The sequence below is a fragment of the Terrapene carolina genome, unplaced genomic scaffold (assembly GCF_002925995.2).
Source record: "Terrapene carolina triunguis isolate 2854851 unplaced genomic scaffold, T_m_triunguis-2.0 Scaffold68, whole genome shotgun sequence".
NCBI classification, from domain to species: domain Eukaryota; kingdom Metazoa; phylum Chordata; order Testudines; family Emydidae; genus Terrapene; species Terrapene triunguis.
In genome coordinates this window covers 79,132,466-79,155,389 of record NW_020664419.1, presented here as the reverse complement: position 1 = coordinate 79,155,389, position 22,924 = coordinate 79,132,466, and the positions used below count along the sequence as shown (strand labels likewise).

The window sequence follows — 22,924 nt, the reverse complement described above, 5'->3', positions numbered from 1 at the left end:
GTCATGAGTAGGGCCCTACCAAATTCACAGTCCATTATGGTCAATTTCACAGCCATAGGATTTGAAAATTGGTAAATTTCATGTTTTCAGATATTTAAATCTGAAATATCATGATGTTGTAACCGTGGGGCTCCCAACTCAAAAGGGGATTGTGGGGAGGTCACAAACCTGTTGTAGGGGGGTCATGGGATTGCCACCCTGACATCTGTGCTGCCTTCAGAGCTGGCAGAGTGGGGAGGAAGGGACGCGGAGCTATCTGCTGCTGGGAGAGATACCCAAGAGCAGCCCTGCAGGGAAAGAGCAAGTCCTGTTCTTCCACAGCCCTGCCTGGACTAGCAGGTAGGAGCCCCCTTTGCTGGGGCGCTCCCAGCAGCACAGGGAGGATCGGACCCAACTCCACAAGTCTCCTCCAGCTGCAGGAGCCTCTGGTTCTGCTGCCCAGTCCCAGAGCATCCTGCAGCAGGTGGAGGCACCCGGAGGTGGGTCTAGTCCCTCCATCCCCCCAAGCGGCTGTGCAGGGGATGGACAAGTCCTGTCCCTCCATAACCCAGCCAGAGCTAGGAGCCCCTTTTGCTGGGGTGCTCCTAGGAACAAGGGGACATTGGATTTCATGGGGAAGGGCTTATTTCACGGTTGTGATGCGTTTTTCATGGCCGTGAAATTGGTAGGGCCCTAGTCATGAGTGATGAAAAAGAGTACTAGTACATACCAGAAGGACAAAGACAAGGGTCAAGATGAGGCACGAGAGAAAAATGGTGGCAGTAAATGCCGTTAGATAGATGTCAGTAGTGAACCAGTAGTTAGGTGGAGGAGTCCAGTCAGGTGCCAAAGTGCATCTAAAATGAAGGCTAAAATGATGTGGGATGGAGCAAAACAAAATATTATTGGTGGCTCAAAAAATCTGGTAGTGACCTCTGGAAAACTTAAGGGCTTCAGAAAGGCTTGTGCTGTCAGTGGCATTTGATGTTTGTGTATATAGCATTTTGGGGCACTGAGAGCAGATTCCCTTGGAGTCAGGTCCCTTTGGTTCTAGTGGGAGAGTTTGAGGTAACACAGCTGGACATTGCTCCTCCTTATTTGTGTTGCTATTGGTGACTAGAGTTTCACAGTAGAGAAAATACAAGGTTGTGCAATATCCCATGTTCTTGATAAACTGCTTAATAATCACATTACTACATCTCCCATGCAGATCCAGTGTACCTAGCTATAACATTTACTAGAGTGAGAACATACTGCAGCACCTCTTTAAAGAAATCTGCAGCTACCACATTGCCTTCCAGTAGCTGGCACTTGTTCAGAGCACTGTTGTCTGCCGTATGAAGTAATGGGTTGCTGTTCTATTGATTTTCCATTTCAGAGCTAAAATACTGGAAATTTGTGACTTTATCTGGCTTATCATCATGTTTTATCACCTTGAAAATACAAGTGATATCATTGACACGCAAAGTATCCCAGTATGTCAAAGCCATTTTTTTTGCCAAACAAGCTGCCATCCTCCTACCATCCTCCTAAGCAGGTGGCTCCAACTTGCATAAATATGTAAGAAAGCACAAGAAAAGCTCACTGGATACGCTACTAATATCACTGAAATTGGATTGCCAGGTTTGTCAACTGAGTGATTATGTGGAATTCAGTGCTGAGGATACAGTTTTGGATAGCTATTACACATGTGCAGAGTATATTGCTAAAAGCATCGTTCCAGATCAAACACAAGCAGAATTTGAATAGATTAGAAGCACAGGTGTCATAATTTGGTTGTTACCATAGCTATGCACAAATCTCTAACAGCAGATTTTTATTCTACATTAGAAACCCTTGCCATGGCAACAACAGTGCTTGTTAAAGATGTAACTTGGTAGACAGAACTTATCCATTACATTTTTGAACATTTTCCTTTCTCTTCACCCCTATTAATAGGCACTACTCTTTTGCTAAGTCTACTTCTGTTTTGAAATGGGCATCTCTTGGGATGCAAGTATGAATAAGTCAGTTATAATAAGTCAGAATAGGAAATTCACATAATGTATTTGAATTTAGAATACTCCTGAACTTTGTTTAATAAATTCTGCAGTCTCTGAGTGAGATTCAGAATGTCGCGTTAGTCTGATGAGGTATTTGTAAGTTACACCACTCAAGCAGTGTAAGCAGGAAATGGTAGTCAGTCAAAATCCATATTTGTACCACAGGAGGTGTACTGTGGTGCACCCATGTGTAAATAGGTGTTTAAATTGCAAACTGTTGTCTAAATTGAAAGCTGGTTGTATATACCCTAGTGATACCAGCAAAATAGCAATATGAGGCTGTGAGATAATGGCAAACCTAGATTATTCAGTGTCTGTAAATGGAAATATGTTCTAAAATGTTTTACATGCACTGCGCACACAGTAATATCATGGACACTTCCATAACAAAGGCAGTCAGATAGGCAGGCAATACATGCACTGCACCCAAGAATAACAATGACATCAGAGGTGCTGAAATAAGTACACCTATATCAGTGTTTCTCAAACTAGGGTTGCCACTCGTGTAGGGAAAACCCCTGGCGGGCCGGGCCGGTTTGTTTACCTGCCCCGTCCGCAGGTCCGGCCGATCGCGGCTCCCACTGGCCGCGGTTTGCCGCTGCAGGTCACTGGGGGCTGCTGGAAGCGGCAGCCAGTAAGTCCCTTGGCCCGCGCCGCTTCCAGCAGCCCCCATTGACCTGCAGCGGCGAACCGCGGCCAGTGGGAGCCGCGATCGGCCGGACCTGCGGACGGGGCAGGTAAACAAACAGGCCCGGCCCGCCAGGGGCTTTCCCTACACGAGCGGCGACCCCAGTTTGAGAAACACTGACCTATATGTATTTTTGCATTTCAGACATTGTTCATGACTGTAAGCTTGTGGAATGGCACAACAGCATTAAAAACAATATCCTCTTCATAAGCAAGATCTCTTCCTCAAGGTTTTTTCTTCAGGATTAGAAAGAAAAGAAAATAGTTTAACATAAACAGAATTCCTCCAGGTGAGATTCAGCTGAGGAACTCAGCCTTCTCCAAGTATTCTCTTTCTTGGGTATCCCAAGGACCTGCTCGTATAGATCTTCCTCTGAGTACCTGTGCAAAGGTAGGGAAGGCTGGGCTGGTGATGGTAACCCTCTGACAAAACAATGCCCTTACTTCAATGCCAATTAAACAGGTTGAAACAACAATTAAAGATAAAAGAACAGGAGTACTTGTGGCACCTTAGAGACTAACAAATTTATTAGAGCATAAGCTTTCGTGGGCTACAACCCACTTCTTCGGATGCATTAAATCTTATAAAATACCGAGTGAAGACTGAAGAGCTTTAGAGGGGCCTAAGAAAACTAGGGCATTGAGCATATTGGGAAGAACAATTTTAACTGTTCATATGTGATGGATTTAAAATTAACTGTAACCATTCAAGAAACAATTCTAGGCCTCTATAGACAACTCAGTGAAAACACTTTTTCAGTGCACAACAGCAGTCAAAAAGCAGGGTGGATTGATTTAAAGCAGCAAGCAGGAAACCTTGATTTAAATTGCATTTGTACTTTTAAGTTATTTCCCTGAAGTAAGGTTGATTATCATTGGTTGGAAACCATTAAAACATATTGATCTGCAACTAAACATAGCCTTCACACAAAAGTTGGTGCTGCTTTTTGCTAACCAGGAGGATACATTATTTCTGTACACATTTATTTACGCAATTACATGAATTTAAAATTAAGAATCTGAATAAATGTAAGTTTGTTTATATTAAGTTAGAAAATAGTGAATGATGCATTTCTTATTCATAATGATTAATTTTTACTTGTGATTTGTAGTCTGCTCTGTTTGGAAACTCAAATGCAAAGTAAAAAGTACAAAAATAGCATATTTTTAATTAAATAAAACTACTTTAAATATGCTGGATACATATGTTTAAAAATGTTTTGCATTTAAAATTGATTTATTAAACAAAGGAAGTATTATCTGTAGTTAGTAAATTGAACTGATTGTTTCCAGTCACCATATTCGTCAAGCTTTTAAAACTAGTAGATCTCATCCTCTCAAACCCAGTTTTTATTCACAGACTGGAAGAGGAAAACAAGCGTTTCTGATTTTTCAACTCCCACTGGTATCTTAACTTTGAATCAACTAATCATTGAATTGAACTACATGCATTAACTGAAATGAAGAAAATATTCTCTCTGTACCTGCATAACAAGCTACTGCTGTCAAATCTGGTTTAGCACTTCAACAAATTCTGGTTCCAAATACGTAGTGATTTCCATCAGTTCAATGGTTTGTCTTTCTTTAAAACTTGGTTGCAAACATGTATTGCTTAATATTATTTTTGTATTTAATTTAAATAGATTATAATAAGGGTTTAGGTCTTAACATAAGTTGTCAATTTCAAATTTATTTTTAAATGGGTTAATTTAAAAAATAAATAAATCTGTATTTAAATTTAAAAATCAATTTTTAAAATTTATTTTTAAATAATCGATTTTATCCATCCTGAAGAGAGGCAAGCAAAATATTGGTATGTATAAATAATGGGATAGGAAATAATATGTAAAATATCACATTTTGAGCAACCTTTATAGGTATAGTCTAGAATCCTGTGTCCAATTTTGGTCATCCATCCAAAATATGATTAAATAGAAATAGGAGGGCTTTCAAGACAAATGATAATTATTAAGAACTATGGAAAGACCTCTTTCTGAGAGTGTTTGAAAAAAAATAGGACTGCTTATTTTGGAGAGAAACAGAAAAGAAGGACATATATAGGAGTATTTAAAATAAGGGAAGTATAGAGATGTTACATCTGGCACTCCTATATACCTTCTCTCATAATTCAAGAATATGGGGATGCACAATGAAGCCAAAAGGTAAAATTTAAAATTGATTAAAGGAAATACTGTTTCGTACAACATATGATTAACCAGTAGAACTCTTTGTGGCTAAATATAATTGAGGCCAAGAGCTCAAAAAAGGGATTTAAAAATAAGACATTAATATGGATAATGAGAACATCCACAGCTATATTAGATGGAATAACATTTAACGATTTATATTACACCTCATGTTTCAGGCTAATGACTAGCTGTTTTGCGTTCTGAAGAAACTTCCCATATGGTCAGGTTATTCTGTGATTATCCATTACTTGCTTTCTTGTGCTTTCCTCTGATGCATCAAGAATCGGCCAGAGAGAGGATATTGTACTAGATAGAGCACTGGTCTAGTCCACTGTTGAACTTCCTATATTCCCTCAACAAAATGGCACTAAGCACCCACAATACTGATGCTATAGCAAAATAATGTATTACACACAAAGAACTGTGTTAAAAGATATATAAGGTTGAAAGTCAAGCTCTCAAAAGTTAGGAAATGCCAGATTTAAGGTTGCCTGATCAGACTGCTTCTAGTCTTATCTGTCTTTACCCTCTTTCCTGGCCTCAAGTGGTCTCTCTCCTGCTCCATTCCACCCCCTACTGTTTACCAGTCCCAGTTTCCTTGTCTGAGCAATCATAGTCTCCCTCCCCCCAGTCACAGTTTCTCTCCCCCCCCCCCCTCACTTCTTGTCTCAATCTATTCTCTTCCCTTCCCCTAGTTCAGCTCTTATCTTCCCTGCATTCAAGTCAGGCAGCTTCTTCATTCACACTGCTTGGGCACCAGGAGGGTGTTCTTGATAGCATGGGAGAGACATGCTCCCCGCTCTCACTGGTGGTCCCTGGCCCCACCATGGCCCAGAGCTGCCCAGAGTAACAGTTACAGAGAAAATCCAGCATGATCCCTACAGCCCTAGACTGAAGCATGCTCAGTTCCTCTGTGTGGAGGGTGCATGAGCAATCTGGTCAGCATTAGGAGTTGTGGGAGCCTGAAGCATGCAGTGAGGATGAAATCTTCAGAGATTTTAGCTGCTGAAATCTGAAATGTCTCTACTGCATATGTGCAAACTAAGATTTCTTCAAAGGCTTTTAACTTGGCCAAATGTGGGCTGATTTTCACAGGAACAACAAAAGGCACTTGCCTGGCACAAGGGCCACTTCTCTGCAAGATTTCCAGTGCTTACTCTAAAGCATGGGGGCACTAGAGCTATTTGAAAAAGGTTGTTACATGTTGTTAAATGTCAGAACTTATTTTTCCCCTTGCCTTGTTCTTGGAAACAGTTGAATCATTTTGGCTTTAATATTAAAAAAAAAAAAAAATCAGCCGGAGGCAGACAGCCAGCATAGCAAATTTCAGCCCAAATGGTTAAAGTTTGGCAAAGTTATACTCATCTGAAAACAGTGTCTTATCATAGGAAGTGTTGCAGAGTCTTAACGATAGGCAGTGCTACCATCCTTGCTTATAATGCACACTACTAAAATGACATTCAGGTGAAACTGTTATATTAAATATTCACATTACACTTCAGTAACATCAATGACCATAAGTGGTATGTAAAAACAAAAACAAAAATCTGCTTTTCAGTTCCTCTCCCATAATAAATCTTCATTGGGTAAGAAGTGAGCACTCTTCCACCAACGTTTTATGTACCAGTAGTTTTACATACCAGTGTGGCCGCCCCACATTGGCTACATCAGATACGGACCCTGCTTTGACCTTTTGACAGACAAATGCAGATATCTACATGTGTGCATGAATGTAGTTGCTGTTTGTTTCTGTTTCTTTTGTGTTTGGACTTCATTAGTGAAAGATGGATGCATCAAGACTACCAATGCTTTGCTAGTCATCAAAAAATTTACATAAAAAGATTCACATGTGAGGGAAATTCCCTACCCTCTAACAAAAGGAGTGGCTGTAAAAAGATTTGAATCTTATTCCTAATCACTCAGCTATTTTTAACCTGTGGTAGCCCCATACCCTTTACATTTGGAAGCTATGTTCAATAATTTTGTTATTTGGGTAAACCTCACTAGAGGAAGTGTTGAAGGCTAAAATCATAGAAATCTTCCTACTTTTCTTGCACTTTGTACTTGAAAAGTACAGAGAAAAGAATTCAATGCTCAATACACAAAAGCACACTCAGGGCTTGTCTATACTGCCGCTTAAGTCGATGTAACTTATGTTACTCTGGGGGCTAATAAATCACACAGACTTTGGGCCTGCTGCGACTTCAGACATCTTTTCATCTCCTGATCTCCAGCCTCCCATCCTAGCCTGACTGACTCCAGCCTGATCCTGACCCTGATTCCAGTCTCTTACTACCTCTGATCTCCAGCCCTGGCCTGATTTTGATCCTGATTCTTGCTTATTGAACCTGGCTCTAGTGATTCCTTCACCTGCTGCTCACCAACTACTTTCCTGACATGTGGACCCCAGCCCAACTGTGACAGCTAGGCAAGACTGTCTAAGCTCCAGTCCCTTACATTTTACCCAGACCTACTTCCAACCCCCTCTGTGGGAGCCCTTTAACAGGTATATGAAGGGGGCAGGTCTACCATCACCCACTGGACCCCATGGGATACTAAATCTGCAGGAGCAGATCATGCAACTCCAAACTGTGATCCATCTGCTGTGGTCCCAAGTAGCGCAGCTCTTAGCAGAAAATCAGACACTTCACAAACAGCTAGCACAGTCCCGGGAAGAGAATACCATGCTCCAGGCTCAGGTTGGGCCATTGCCCTCTGAACAGAACCCTGCAGTACCACTACATGAACATTTTGATGGGAACTGCCTGAAATTCAAGGGGTTTCTGGACCAATGCCATCTTCTTTTCCTGCTCTGCCCTCAAATGCATCCCACCGATGAGGCCAGGGTGGGACTAGTTATCAGTTTACTTGCCAGAAAAGTGCTGGATTGGGTTTCTCCCCTGCTGGAGCAGGACAGCCCAGTGTTAACAAACTGGAATTCCTTTTTGCAAGCATTTTCAGCCATTTTTTATTATCCTCATCGCTCTCGCTCAGTGGAAGCTGCACTATGAAGGCTCCAGCAAGGGCCAGCTGCCTCATATGCTCACAGTTGACATTGAATCGAACGAGGCAGCCCAACTGCATCATTTTCAGTGTGGACTTAGTGAGGAAGTAAATGATGAGCTAACCCATGTTGAGACCCTGACCCGTTTGGATGCATTCATTGACTTCTCTCTCTCTCTGCATTGACAATTGGCTGAGCGAGCAAAAGGAGGAGAGGAGGGGCACCCTGCCACTGCTTCACCCACACCAAAATCCCCAGGGTCCAACCATGAACTGCTGCAGGTTGATCTGGTCCACCGACACTAGATCCTGGAAGAAAAGGAACGGTGACAGCACAATAACCTGTTTGTTTGGCTTTTTTTTAATTGCAGAGCACCAGGACATGCCCTCACCTCATGCCTGTCATGGACCTCGACCTGCAAGCAATCAGGAAATGAGTGAGCCTAGGACATATGACAGGTATAGCCTGCCCACCACCATGGCACTATGCACTGAAACCACCCCCAGGCCTCAAGAGAAATCCAATATAGGACATGCAGGTCCTCCCCACACTTCCAAGTAGGAATAGAATTATGTACCATGGATGGGGCCAAGCCAATTCCCCTCCCCTGAGTCCTGATTGATTTCAGGGCTATTGATAACTTCATAGATGCCAAAGCTGCTTGAGCACTACAAATTCCCCTCCGTTTAAAGCTCACATTGGTTCTCATAGAAATGATAGAGGGGTCCCTCCTGTCCTTGGGGCCAGTGATACAGGAAACAATACTTCTAGAGGCCGTAATCTAGGGCTTTTGAAAAGTGCTACAGTTCAATGTGATGCATTCTCCATGTTTCCCCCTAATTCTTGGCATCACCTGGCTGGAGCAGCATGGATCCTTGCAACTCCTGGTAAGAAAAGAAGATCAGCTTCTCCTCTGAATGCTGCCCCAAGTGGCCTCACCTGCCTATGTGCAGGTGGCCCCAACCCCCTAGTCCAGGACTCCTGCAGCCGATCAGAAGTGACAGCACCTGTTTGGTAATGCCAGATGGCAGCAGCTAGCCAGAAAGAGTCACTCCCAAGCCTGAGTCCCCATCTCCCTGAAAAGTATGGGGATTTATGTGAACGTTTTTGGGAAGAAGAGCGCAGACACACTACCTCCGCACAGGGACTATGACTGCCCCATAGACGTGGAACCCGGGTGAAGGTCCCTTATGAATGGATCTATGTAATGTCCAAGCCCAAGTTAGGAGCCCTTCATGCGTGTATCCAGGAAAACCTGGCCTAGGACTTCAGCTGGCACACAATCTCCTTAGCAGGGACTCCAGTCCTTTTCGTTAAGAAAAAAGATGAAACACTATGCCTTTGCATAGAATATCAGACCCTAAGCCAGGTGACGGTCTGAAACAGGTATCCTCTCCACATGATCTTGGAGTTTCTGATCTGCCAGAATTTTCACCAAACTGGACCCCTGGGGCACTTATAACCTAGTGCGCATCAAGGCAGGAGACAAATGGAAGACTGCCTTTCAAACCCGCTTGGGCACTTCAAAAATTGAGTTATGCCATTCCGGCTGACCAACACTCCTGCAATCTTTCAACACTTCATGAATGACTTAATTAGAGACATCCTGGACCAGTATGTAATCAGCTATCTTGATGACATACTTGTCTTTTCAGATAATCCTGAGCAGCATTGTTACGATGTTCATTCCATCCTGGAAAGGTTATGAACAGAATTCTTGGGTTACATCTTTTCCCCAGAAGGCATCAAGATGAATCCCCAGAAGGTGGAGGCTGGCTGCAGATGGGCCATGCCCAGGACCCACTAGGAGTTACAGTGCTTCCTGGGCTTTGCAAATTTTTACTGATGGTTCATTCCAGGCTTCTCAGGACAAATAGCCCCCATTACCAACCTCATCCGCAAGGCTGCCAAAGTTGTTTAAACACCCAAAGCTCACAATTCTTTCAAATAGCTCAAAGTTGCCTTCACCACTGCTTCCATTCTAGCACACCAGCACCCAGCCCAGGTGTTCATAATGGAAGCTGATGCCTCCAAGGTGGCCACTGGGGCCATACTCTCTCAGAGGTATAGTCCACAGCAAGTGCTGTGCCCCTATGCCTACTACTCCTGAAAACTCACCCCTGCCAAACAGAATTATGAAATATTAAATAAGGAATTACTTGCAATTGAATTCGAAGAGTGGCACCATCGCCCACCCAGTGCAAGTTTTTTCTGACCATGAGAACCTTGAATATCTATGGAAGGCTCAAGCCTTGACCCAAAGGCAGCTCAGATGGGTGTTATTCTTTTCTCCATTCAATTTTGTCATCACCTATTACCTGGGAACCAGGAATGGGAAAGCCAAAGCCTTATCCTGAAAGGGGAAATTCCACCAAGGGAGCAAGGAGCAACCAAGAACCATCCTTTCTCCTAAAACTTTGCAACTTCCTTAGTGCCATAATATGCCAAGACCTGCTTGATCTAATCTGATCCACTTCACGGCGCAATCTGTTATCTCAGGAGGTGATGGAACAGCCTGAGCAAATGAGAGCCAGAACCAAAATGCAGTGCTCCACACAGGATGGGATCACCAACATCAATGAGTGCATATATGTTCCACCAGGGCCCCCTGGCTAGAAGTGCTCCATCTCTGCCATGACACTTCATGGCAGGCCACTTTAAGACTTTCCACATGGCTTTCTATTTCTTCTGGTGGCCCCATATGTGAACTGAAGTCCAGGACTATGTTGATTCCTGAGCTGTGTGTGCCCACTAAGATATCAAGTTTTAAGTCTGTTGGTGCCCTAGCACCTCGGAGAGCCCGCCTAGATTCTGGGCTTCAATCATGATGGACTTCATAGTGGAAGTCCTTGACTCTGATAGCCACACTGCGGTCTTGACTGCTGTAGACCAACTGACCAAAATGGTGCATTTCATTCACTGCGACAGCCTGCCCTCTGCTGAAACAATGGCTCAATTCCTGGTGGTTCAAATGATCCATCTTTGCGGGCTTCCAGACCAAAGCCCACAGTTTGTTTCATGCTTTGTGCATGAAGTGGTCTGGCTCATGGAAGTTCGCACTTTTACCTCCTCCTTTTATCTTTCACCCCCAGACAGATGAGCAGACAGAGAGGGTGAACCAAGAATTAGAGCAATGCCTAAGATGTGTTTTCAACTACCATCAAGATAACTGGTTCTCCCTCCTTCCTTACTCCAAATTCTCATACAATGCCAACCACACCTCCATGGGGCAGAGTCCCTTCTTTGCTAATTATGGGTTACACCCTTGCTTCCACGCAGCCTTGCCAGCAGCTTCCCTGAACCCAGCAGCTGCTGACTGGATCCAGCAAATTCACCATATCCAGGAGGAGCTTAAGGACCACCTCAAAGATGCAAAATGGGACTATAAAGTGGTACACAAACCATTGACTCCAGGAAGGCTCAGCTCTCATAGTAGGCCAAAAGGTCTGACTTGCAGCAGAACACCTCCATACAAACAAGACATCTTGCAAGTTAGACCACCAATTCAGCAAATAAAACCCATCACCTTCAAATTGAAGCTCTCTTGAGCTCTTAAGACACATTTTCCACATATCCCTGCTGAAGCGTTATACAGAGGACCTCTTTCCCAATCAGTCCCAACAGCTACCCCGCCAGTCCAGGTCCATGGGTATGACGAATATATAGTCCATGTTATCCTCAACTCTAAACTGCAGAGAGGCAGACTGTACTAACTAATTGACTTGGGGGAGGAGGGGCTATGATCCCAAAGAACATTCCTGGGAGCCCACTGCCCAAGTCCATGCCCCTGACCTAGTAAAAAGGTTTAATCTAGACCACACAGATAAATCAGGCCCAGCACCCACCTGGAGGAAGGGTGCCCCTGAAGAGGTGTGTAACTAGGATGCAGGGATTAGAACCTTGGTCTGGAGATCCTGGGACAGTTGATAGTCCCACAGTGCCCCCAGGTGGCCATGCCAAGCCACAGACAGTGAGTATTGTAAAGAGTAGGCACCACAGGAAGCCCAAGAGATCCAGAGTAACAGAACCTGTGAGCCTCTGATTGGCCAAGTGCCCTATTTAACCCTGGAGTGTGCCCCACGAAGTTGTCTTGGCAACCACACAGACTTTGGGTCTGCTGCGACTCCAGACCTCACCTTGTCTCTTGGTCTCTGGCTTCCGTTCTCAGCCTGACTCTGATCCTGATTCCAGCCTCATACTACCTTTGATCTCCAGTCTCCTATATCAGACTGATTTTGACCATGACTCTTGCTTATTGAACCCAGCTCTAGTGATTCCTCCAACCCCTGCTCACCAATTACTGTCCCTAATGTACGGACCACAGTCCAGCTGTGACTGCTAGGCCAGACCACCTACGCCCAGGTCCCTTACACTAAAAACCCTCAGAGTGAGCAGTAATAAAACCAAGCAAATATATATATATATATTGGATTTATTTAGAGACTATTCAGTGTTCAACTCAAACGGGGAAAAGAAAGGATTGTATACAACAAACTATTAGAATATTCTATTTAAAGCAAACTATAGAAAGGAAAATGCCTAAAAAAAGAAAAGGCAAACTACCAACTAACACTTCTAAGTAAATTAGACACAACCAGAGAGAGAGATCTCACTGTCATGGTTATTAGGTGCACAGTCAGAGTGTTCCTGCTCTCTCAGTAGAGTCAAGTAAGTCAGCTTATATACAGCTGCCACCTTCCGAATTTACCCTCCAGCTGACACCCCCACAGAACTCACCCAGCAAATTTCAAAAGTTGAAAGAAAATAAGGGGGTTGACCTCTTTTTTTATCCCCCAAAACAGCCTTCCTGATGTCCTTGATTCTGCAAACTCTATCACATCCCACGTCCTCTTCTTTGCCATAACATCCTACACCACCTCTGTTCCAAAATGCTCAGGTCTGCCTAACAGATATATTTTAGGCATCTGTTTTTCAAAGGAGATAAGTACTTTTTCTTTAACAGGGTATTATATTCTTTCTAGTTCTGCTTAGTATTGTGCAATAGTGTTGAGCAATGTGCTTGGAAGAGTAGTTCTCCAATTTTTTCAGACTATTGACCAGTGAAAGAAGAGGGCCTCTTGTGTTCAATCTCCTCTACCAACTCTCTAGATCTCCCACTGCTTGTTTCTCTAATTTTGTTTCATTTTATGGACCATCAGGAAGGTTTCTATGGACCATAGTTTGAGAACCATGATTTATGACAAGTTTTAGCAAATTGTAGGAAACTAATCAACTTTCTTGCAATTTATGATATGGTGATAAATTTTATTCCTTCTGATAACTTCACTATGCGCAAAATCAAATTGACTTTTAAGGTTTTTACATAGTTTTTACGCTGATACAATTATTTCCATTAGGGGTGTGATATTTGGTTTGTTTTTTAACTGAAATAGTTATACAGGTACAAGCTTAGGGTACGTCTTCACTACGGGGGGGGGTCGATTTAAGATACGCAAATTCAGCTACGCGAATAGCATAGCTGAATTCGATGTATCGCAGCCGACTTACCCCGCTGTAGGGACGGTGGCAAAATCGACCTCTGCGGCTTCCTGTCGACGGCGCTTACTCCCACCTTCGCTGGTGGAGTAAGAGCGTCGATTCGGGGATCGATTGTCGCGTCCCGTTGGGACGCGATAAATCGATCCCCAAGAGATCGATTTCTACCCGCCGATTCAGGCGGGTAGTGTAGACCTAGCCTTAGTGTAGCCACAGTTATACTGGTATAAAAGCACCAGTAATAATAAGGTGCATCTTTCACTGCTGTAACTGCATCCATACTAAGGGGGTGGTACTGCTTTAACTTTACCAGTATAGTGAAAGCAGTACAACTTTTGTGTGTGAAGAAGCCCTCAATCCTTTCTCTTGGCCTGTGTAGATACAGGTTTACAAGGGCAAATACATTCCTAGTGGTTGCTAAAAAAGTATGTTTTGTACTAAATCATACAGAAACCTTATTGTTAAAAGAGAAGAGACATGGGATATTTTGGAGACAATAAAATGTATTTGATTTCCTATTCTTTTTTTACAATCGCTGCTGTTACTTTGAAACTCTTTTTGCAAATTTGCAAGAAATAAAAACAAAATCCAGAACTGTTCTTTTGCTGTTGTCAGGAAAAATGAATCCTAGTTTAGATGCAAAGGTATTAACTAGGCTGTAGAAAGAGTAATTATTGACAGTATAATATCTGTGTCAATCATAGTTGCACATGCATTTTACCACATAAAAGTGTACCCAAATAATTTAGTTTATACCAGATTGTATAGTTTGTACCTATTTCTTCTCAACAGCAAACTTAGAGAAACCATCAAGTTAATAGATTAAAATGACCATTAATATCTTAACAATTCCCCTTTCTGCTAGCTGTTATTTACAGCACTCCCAAGGTGCTCATGTTTATTTTCCAACCAAAGCAGACCAATTAATCAAATTTATCAAGAAAAAAACAAAGTGCAACTTTCTAACAGATTAACAATAAACCAGTGCATGACTGATATTATAGGAAATATCAAGCTTCTGTTTCCATACATATTTAAGTACCAAAGAGCATGCCAAAAATATTCCTGTATTCAGACCAGTATGATATTTAAAGGTATTTGATGAAAATTATAAACAAAAAAACCCTTACTATTTTGCAGAGAATCTTTGTCAGCAAGAAACATTCACTGAAAACAAGCTTCCCAAAGGACACCCCGCTGAGCAATTTGCTGGTCTACTTCATGGGTCTTCACCTGCATGTGACCCACCTGAAAATCCACTTCAACTGTATAGTAAAGCAAACCATTGCAGCGATCCACAGGAAAGCAGTTTAAACAAGAACACAGTACAACAGAGACAGCTACAGCAGGAAAACAACCCTGATCCTCCAGCTAAGAAAAAAAAACCACAAGTTGTAAACAGAACTATATTTCATACTAAAATTAATCCACTAGAAAATCATACATTGGTTGGCACAAAAACAAGAATAGGCGAGCAATGGATTATTACTACTGGGGGATTTGTGGAGCGAGCGTGCACACTTGGGAGGATTCGATCTTTGCCAAAGACACTGCTTGAAATGCATTTATCCAAAAATGTTTCAAAGTCTGACTCTAATCTCATCTCCTATCCACCTAATGGGAAAAAAGCAAGAAGCAACTGGAGTGAACCCACACCAAGCCAACAAAATTCTAAAGGAAATTCTGAAAGAACACCATCCTTCACTTCAGAATGGGAAGAAGTAAGTCTTTGATCACTTTACACACAAACAAATGCATAAAATTGTGAAGAAACTATTCTCTTATCAAAGTTACTGGGGGAAGAAATTATGAAGTGAATATGCCCAACAACAAATCCTCAGGGAATGTGTATCGTGGGGTAATACATAGTGGTTTGACAGCTGGGACAAAATGGAATCCACTTTTACTCTCAGTGCCAAACACTTAGTGGAGTCTATTGTTTCCATAGGAAATTAAGTCAACCAGAAGTAATCCTGTAACTTTCTGTGTTGTTCAGGAGAAAGCACATATTATATCCTACTAAACCTCTTCACTACTGGAATTTATAAACCTGATAAAATACCTTCACATTGATGCTCCTTGTTGCTATTTTTATGCTTGTTGATTATTTCCATTAGCCTCTTTAGGGCACCAGTGAATGCTCACAAGGGACAATAGAAAATGGCAGATATGAAAAATCTGTAGATCCCACTTTAAGTGGAACAAAACATGTTGAGTTTTCACAAGCCCTTGATGTATAACACATCCTCTGACAGTCAATCGCCCTTGTACACAGCACTTCATATATTCCTAGTCCTTACAGGAATGAGGGGTGTTGGAGGGGAGCTGTTCCTGGGGCTGTTTTGATTTAGGATGTGGGTATGCGTTAATGCTGCTTTTGTGGTGCGTTTGAAGGACATTTTTCTGTAGTTTCAGAATTTGGTTTAAAGTTTTCAATATTTTTATAGCGTCTTTACTCTAATTGAGTTTTTTCCTTGCTGCTGTGCCAAATGTTAAGCATATAAATTGTCCCCAGTAGACACTGAAGTTCCCATCTTATTGTGGTGAATGAGTTGGGAGAGGGGGACATTTGAAACTTTGCAACTGTTGTGTAGCTGCAGTCGCCTTTCTTTAAGGGTAGTATCTCTCCCCACACATACGCCCCCCCAATTAATGACCTATAAAGAAGGCATGAAAGGTGTGGAGGGACTTGGGAGTTTGGTTTGGTTTATTTTTTACACTTGTTTTTCAAAATTAGAAATTTTGTCCTATCTTTCCTGGAAGATTCTCTGACTAGTAAAGTGATGATATCACAAGATTCAAGAGGGTGAAAACTGAGCAGTTGAGAGGGGAAGGCCTTTTAGTCCCTGTTTAAAGATTCTTTTAAAAATAATGTTATCACCTATTTGATGTCAATGATTGACTAACATTATAGAGAGAGAACATTTTAGTTAAAGTTATGCCACCACTTCTTTTCAATTAAAATGTAAAAACTAACAGTGCATACCCTCAGAGATACCCATTAGCTTCTCTAGTAAAACCAAGGACAACAGAGATTGATATTCTAAAGCTTGTCTACATTCAGGTTTTGTTTGTTTGCTTCTTTTGCATACAAGGGTTTGAAACTGGGCTAAGCCATTTTCTGGTGCAGGTCATTTTTTACACCAGTGCACCTCTATCATCTACCCTCACTGTTTGCACTGTAATGCTACTACATGAACTAACTCCAGTGGAGACAAGCTCCAGGGTATTTAAAAATATTAAAAAGGCAAAAAAAAATTGAAAAGAACCCCAAAACTTTCACACGCTCCTTTTGTCTCAGAAAAAAACTCAATTTTTAAAAAGGTTATTGCAGGTCACTTTTACAGCTGATTTAATAGGGTCCCAACAAGGTGGCTTCAATTGTCAAGGCTATATCTTCTCAATGAAAAGATGCTTAGAGTCACATTATAATCTCAGTCACGGTATACATTTTAAGGAAATCATGAAGTTACTGAGATCAAAATTTGACCCTTTAAAAATGAAAACTTCATTTACCAAAAATTGTGTAGTGGTTCTAAAATTGCAGATGCTGGGATTTTTATATCATCACTCTGATTTTTCTCCTGTCACTGGTATTATCACATAGGAAAAAGTAGAATTCTTCTTTCCTAACATTAAATATATGAACAAACAAACAAAAAATTATTCTATTTCCAAACACTTTTTACTTATTGTCATCATGCTTTCTCACTTATTGTACCATGCCAGCCCTTGGACCCACTTTTTTGTTTTACGGTCTTTCTTGGAAGGGGGCAGGGGGAAGAATATAGGATTAAATTAATAAAGAATTCAAGGAGGGTATATAGTTAATCAAAATCAACATGGGTTTATTAAAAATAGATCCTGTCAAACTAACTTGATGTCTCTTTTTTATGAGATTACAAGTGTGGTTGAGATAGGTAATAATATTGATGTAATATACTTCTGTAAGGGGTTTGACTTGGTGCTGCGTGACATTTTGTTTTAAAAACAACAGCAATTTAAAATTAAAATGGAACACATTAAATGGATTAAAAGCTGGCTAACTGGTAGATCTCAAAATGTCATTTAGCGGGCGTGTTTCTAGTGGGGACTGGGTCATGGCTCTATGCCCTTTAACATTTTTATCAATGATCTGAAAGAAAATATAAAATCATCACTGATAAGATTTGCAGATGACATAAAAATTGGGGAGTGATAAATAATAAAGATGACAGGTCACTTATACATAGTGATCTGGATTGCTTGCTAAATTGGGCGCAAGCAAACAAGGTGTGCTTTAATACTGCTGAATGTATACATGTAGGAACAAAGAATGTAGGCCATATTTACAGGATAGGGGACTCTATTCTGGGAAACAGTGTGAGGTTCTTACCCACGAAAGCTTATGCTCCCAATACTTCTGTTAGTCTTAAAGGTGCCACAGGACCCTCTGTTGCTTTTTAGTGTCTCTGAAAAAGATTTTGAGGTTATGGTGGATAATCAGCTGAACATGAGCTCCCAGTGCAACACTGTGGCCCAAAGAGCTAATGCAATAATTGGATGCATAAATAGGGGAATTTCACATAGGAGTAGAGAGGTTATTTTACTGCTAGAATACTATGTCCAGTTCTGGTGCCCACAATTCAAGAAGGATGTTGATAAATTGGAGAGGGTTCAGAGAAGAGTCACGAGAATGATTAAAGGACTAAAGAACATACCCTATAGTGATAGACTCAAGGAGCTCAGACTATTTAGCTTAACAAAGAAAAGATTGTTACAGTCTATAAGTACCAACATAGTGAACACATATTTAATAATGGGATTTTCAGTCTAGCAGAGAAATCTATAAAACAATCCAGTGGCTGGAATCTGAAGCTAGACAAACTGAGACTGGAAATAAGGCATTTTTTAAATTAATTAATCAGTGGAACAATTAACCAAGGATTGCCATCACTAGCAATTTTTAAATCAACATTGGATTTTTTTTTCTAAATGATATGTTTTTGGAATTATTTTGGAGAAATTCTCTGGATGGCTTGTGTTATACAGGAGGTCAGACTACAGGATCACAGTGGTCCCTCTGGCCTTGGAATCTATGAAACTAGTAAAAACTTATAAATTAACAAATGTGCAAAGGCATCTTGCGAGGAATGCAATATGGCCTCACAACTCATATCACGCCACAGCACAATTATATTTTCCATCAGTAGGCTTGGAAAAACAAACAAATAAATAGAGGATTCAGAAAATTACCCTACAATTTTAAATGAACAAGCAAGGTGATGCTTAATAACCCAAACCAATATCTCTATCCATTAGTGTGACAGATATGTCAATTTCCTGCAATATCTTTGGGAGATCTTACTGTATTAAGTTTACATATCATTGTGGGCCAGGGATTTTTTTTTTATTATTTTTATGTTTTCTGTGTAATGCTTTTTACCTTAAGAATACCTGTGCTTATTTATACTGGTCCATGGGGTGATTTATTACCACTGTCAATTACACTGTTCATAAGCCTTCAGAGAGAAAGCAAAGCACAGATGCTGGCCTCTTTAGGCATTCTGGCTTGCTGAGAATATCACAGTGTAGGCAAGGAACTGTACAGTCTGGAATAGCCACAGTGAAGTGGGAAAGAGAGGCAGGTCTCCACGCAAGAGAGGTGACAGCTGAGGAGCCAATAGCCTATAATGGGTGTCATGGACTAACAATTAGCATTGCTGTTTATATAGTGCACTAATGGTTTACAAACATCATCAAACAACTCGGTGCTTCATTGCAGCCTACAAATTAAGTTCCCATTTCATAGATTATAAAGGCAAAAGGGGCTATTGGGTTCATCTAGTCTGACTTCCTATATAACACAGTTCATAGAACTTCCCTGAATTAATTCCTTAATAAATTCAAGCATATTTTTTAGAAAATATTTAATGATTTAAAAATTGCTAGTGATGGAGAATCCATCTTGGAAAGTTGATCCAAATGGTTAATTATTCTCACTGCTCAAAATTTGTGTCTTATTTCCAATCTGAATTGGATCTTGTTATACCTTTGTCTGCTACACTGAGGAGTCTATTATCAAATTTTTGTTCTTATAAACTGTGATCAATTCACCTCTTAGCCTTCTGTTTGTTATGCTAAATTGTCACCATTTATATATCTTAACTTATTCATTATTTATATTACATACATCTAAAGTATGACAAAGTAGTTGAAAATATACTGATACGGTTATATGTGAATAGGAGTTTGTGAATAGGAAAATAAAAAGGAAAAATAAAAATTCAACTGTGAAGAAATTGGCCTTTACATTTTTCTTTGCGATCTTCTTGATTGTATTATTGTTTTTTATAACAATAATAATGCCCTAGTTTCTCTGCTTGAAAAATTGTAATAAAATACAATAGATGAGTTTGAGATATTTTTCCTGCTTTCTCTTTTGCAGATTGATAAAATAATGAGTTCCATAGATGCTGGAATTAACACTGGGCTAGAGGAGATGAATGATGATACTGCAGGTAAGAAAGAAAATCTTTCTTTTCTTTTCTAAATATTGCTTAATAAGCTTGCTTTTAGGACCCCTAGGAAAATTGGTGATAGAATTCTGCTAAGTAACCCAATATGTTGAAATCATCTTATATTTATTTTAATACCAGTGGACAGAATTCATTTCATTCACTTTCACAGATGCAGTATGCCAGCTATTCCAGAATCATCACTGTAAATGGCATATTGGAATCATTAATGTTGTTTTGAAACCTTAGCAGAGAAAAAGTTATTGTCTTCAATAGGGAAAAAATTTAAAACTCATTCAGATGAGTCTGTTGTCGTCAATGTTGGGATCCCTAGTGTAGACAGCCCACCAGCTGGTGACACTGTTTTAAGCACCATGTTATCTAACCCTGCTTGAAGCAAATCTTCGACACTGCCAAAAATGGTTCTGACAGCTTGTGCTGACAGAGACTGGTGTTAGCAACAGTGGGAAATTTTTCAAACTTTTCCCAGTATAGACAAACCTGAGGTATCTAAGTCATAGCTACCATGTTGACATGTCAGTATAAATCTATGTTACTGAGCTGAGAGATCAGATTTTAGAAATTATTTATCATTTCAACTCCCAATGCTGGTGGAAGAAAGAGTTGCATGGGGAGTAATTTGATCTTTGGGAAAGAGCTTGGTGCCACACCACTGTTGGAAAATCCCTGTTAGCTCTTTCATGGCGTAACACGTGCCTGTATTGGGCAGGGATTATGCATTTTATCATTTAGGTAAAATAAAACAGAGTATTCCAATAGCTAGCTATTTCATGGAGCAATACTGGTGTCTATACTAGAGAAGACTATGCAGCTTATTAATTAGGCAGAAGTAATTGCTAGTCAGTAAAAAGGAAATCTGGGAAAATAACAGACTTGAATGCAAATATGGTTACAAAAAAGTACATGGCACATGCAGATTTGTTTCTGGAAGAGAATGATCAGTATGGTGGGAAAACCAGGAAGGTGAAATTAAGAGAGACTGAAAAGGCATGTTGTGCTGACTTTCTAGAATTTGTATTGCTCTTAAGCAGAATTATGGGTAGAGGACCTCTAGACAAGGAATTGTTTCTTAAGCCATGGTAAGGCTTCTCCAGCCAGGATGACAATGATTGTTATTAGTTTGGACTATAGTAGCACTCAGAGACCTCAACCAAAATCAGAGCCTCAATATGAAGAAACACAAGAAAAGGGATGGGGGTGGGGGGGCTAGGGGAAAGGGAACAACAAAAGAAATGCTAAAAGGCACATAAGGTTACATAGCTTCATTATATGCAGATAGGCTCCCATCACTTCTTGTGACCAGACGTTCATTTTCCCTGTGATTTTTTTTAAACTGTCAGGTAAGCCTCCCAATAATTCTAGCCATCGAGCACGTGCTTTATGCCTTATCAGTGGCCATTATGTTCCATACTCTTTCCTGACACTCACATGTGACATTTGGTTCTCCAGCCCTTTCAACTGGCAGGAGATCTACTGTGTTGTTCACTCTTCTGTTCCAAAAGAGCCTCTGTGGGTCTCAGCTTCCTTCCTTTCAGTTTGCAGCTGGCTGACAACTCAGCTTTTCCTGTACCACCTTTTCCTTTATCAGTGTAAGTTCAGCTGAGCTCCATTATATAATTCCACCATCAGTGAAGAATCAGAAGTATACAAATGAACAAAGTAAGACTATATTTTTCTAATCTAACCATCTTTAATGCAAACAAAGCTCCCTTTAAAGAAGTGCCAGTCTCTTTCAGAGCTTGCTACAAACAGCATCACCATTACAATTTTCACTTTATAAGAATTCTCTGTAGTAACTGAGAGCTTTCTCCATCTAATGTCCCATCACCAGCTGTTAGCAGTTGCAGATCAGCTACATGTCATAGGCAGTTGCATCATACCATCATCTCCTTAAACTTATCATGCTCAGTCTTGAAGCCAGGTAGGTTTTTTGCCCCCACTGCTCTCCATGGAAGGCTGGTCCAGAACTTTACTCCTCTGACATTTAGAAATCTTTGTCTAATTTCAAGCCTAAATTTGTTGATGGCTAGTTTATATCAATTTGTTCTTGTGTCAACATTGATGCTCTCCCTCCCTGGTATTTATCCCTCTGATGTGTTTATAAAGAGGAATCATTTCTCCCCTCACCCTTCTTTTGGTTAGGCTACACAAGTCAAGCTCTTTGAGTCTCCTCTCATGAGGTAGGTTTTCCATTCCTCGGACCATCCTAGAAGCCTTTCCCTGCACCTGCTCCAGTTTGAATTCACCTTTCCTTACACAGTACATTTGAAAAAGACTTCAGCTAGATAAGGTTACGCTTTTTAAAACACATACACAGAAAGAACATTGTTTGATTTACCTGCATCTTAGAGGGCTGTGATAATAGCACCTTTTCAAGAAATACCAGTGTACAAGACAGAAACTCCTCTAAAATCAAACAGCTGGCTTTTATTGTCATGCGTCAAAGAATGCATGCAGGGAGAGAGCCATCTAAAAAAGGAGTAAAGGGGAAAAAACTAGTTTAGCAGGGAGAATTCATCACAGAATCATCTTGTATATCCAAAAAGCATATAAAGAAGCAGCAAGATCTCAGTGATATTAAATAGTTCTTATTACATACTCTAACATTTCCAAGATCTTTCTTTCTTACTTTTACTTATTTTATTTATTTATTTATTTATTTATTTATAGTTGATATGATATGATTAAATCTTTTAAAGCTATTATATCTGAATGAGATTTAATTTGAATGCTAGCAATATCTTCTACTTTGGCCTGTCTCTTTGCTCTGTTTTGTGTAGCTCCGATCACAACAAGGTGCTCGTCTGTGGCTGGGGCTACTAGGCCCAGTAATACAGTAATACAAATAATAAATAATTAGAGATGAGTGAAAATTTTCAGACAAATAGTTTATTCATCAAACAATGCAGTTTCAGGTTGACTGAAACTTTTTGCAGATTAGTGTCGAGTTTGCCAGATGTTTGAGCTGAACCAAAAAAGTCAAATTTTTTCAGTAATGTCAAAATGAAA

General features: G+C 40.6%; 1 protein-coding gene across 6 annotated transcripts in view; it reads left to right on the top strand.

Moving 5' to 3' along the window:
• ANKS1B (ankyrin repeat and sterile alpha motif domain containing 1B) overlaps positions 1-22,924 on the top strand; it is a 730,881-nt gene that overhangs the window by 387,765 nt on the left and 320,192 nt on the right. For all 6 annotated transcript variants that reach the window (XM_026648981.1, XM_026648980.1, XM_026648979.1 and 3 more), the window contains exons 14-15: positions 14,538-15,118; positions 19,825-19,897. In XM_026648981.1, the coding sequence (XP_026504766.1) occupies positions 14,538-15,118; positions 19,825-19,897 (654 nt within the window). The remainder of the gene's footprint in view (positions 1-14,537; positions 15,119-19,824; positions 19,898-22,924) is intronic.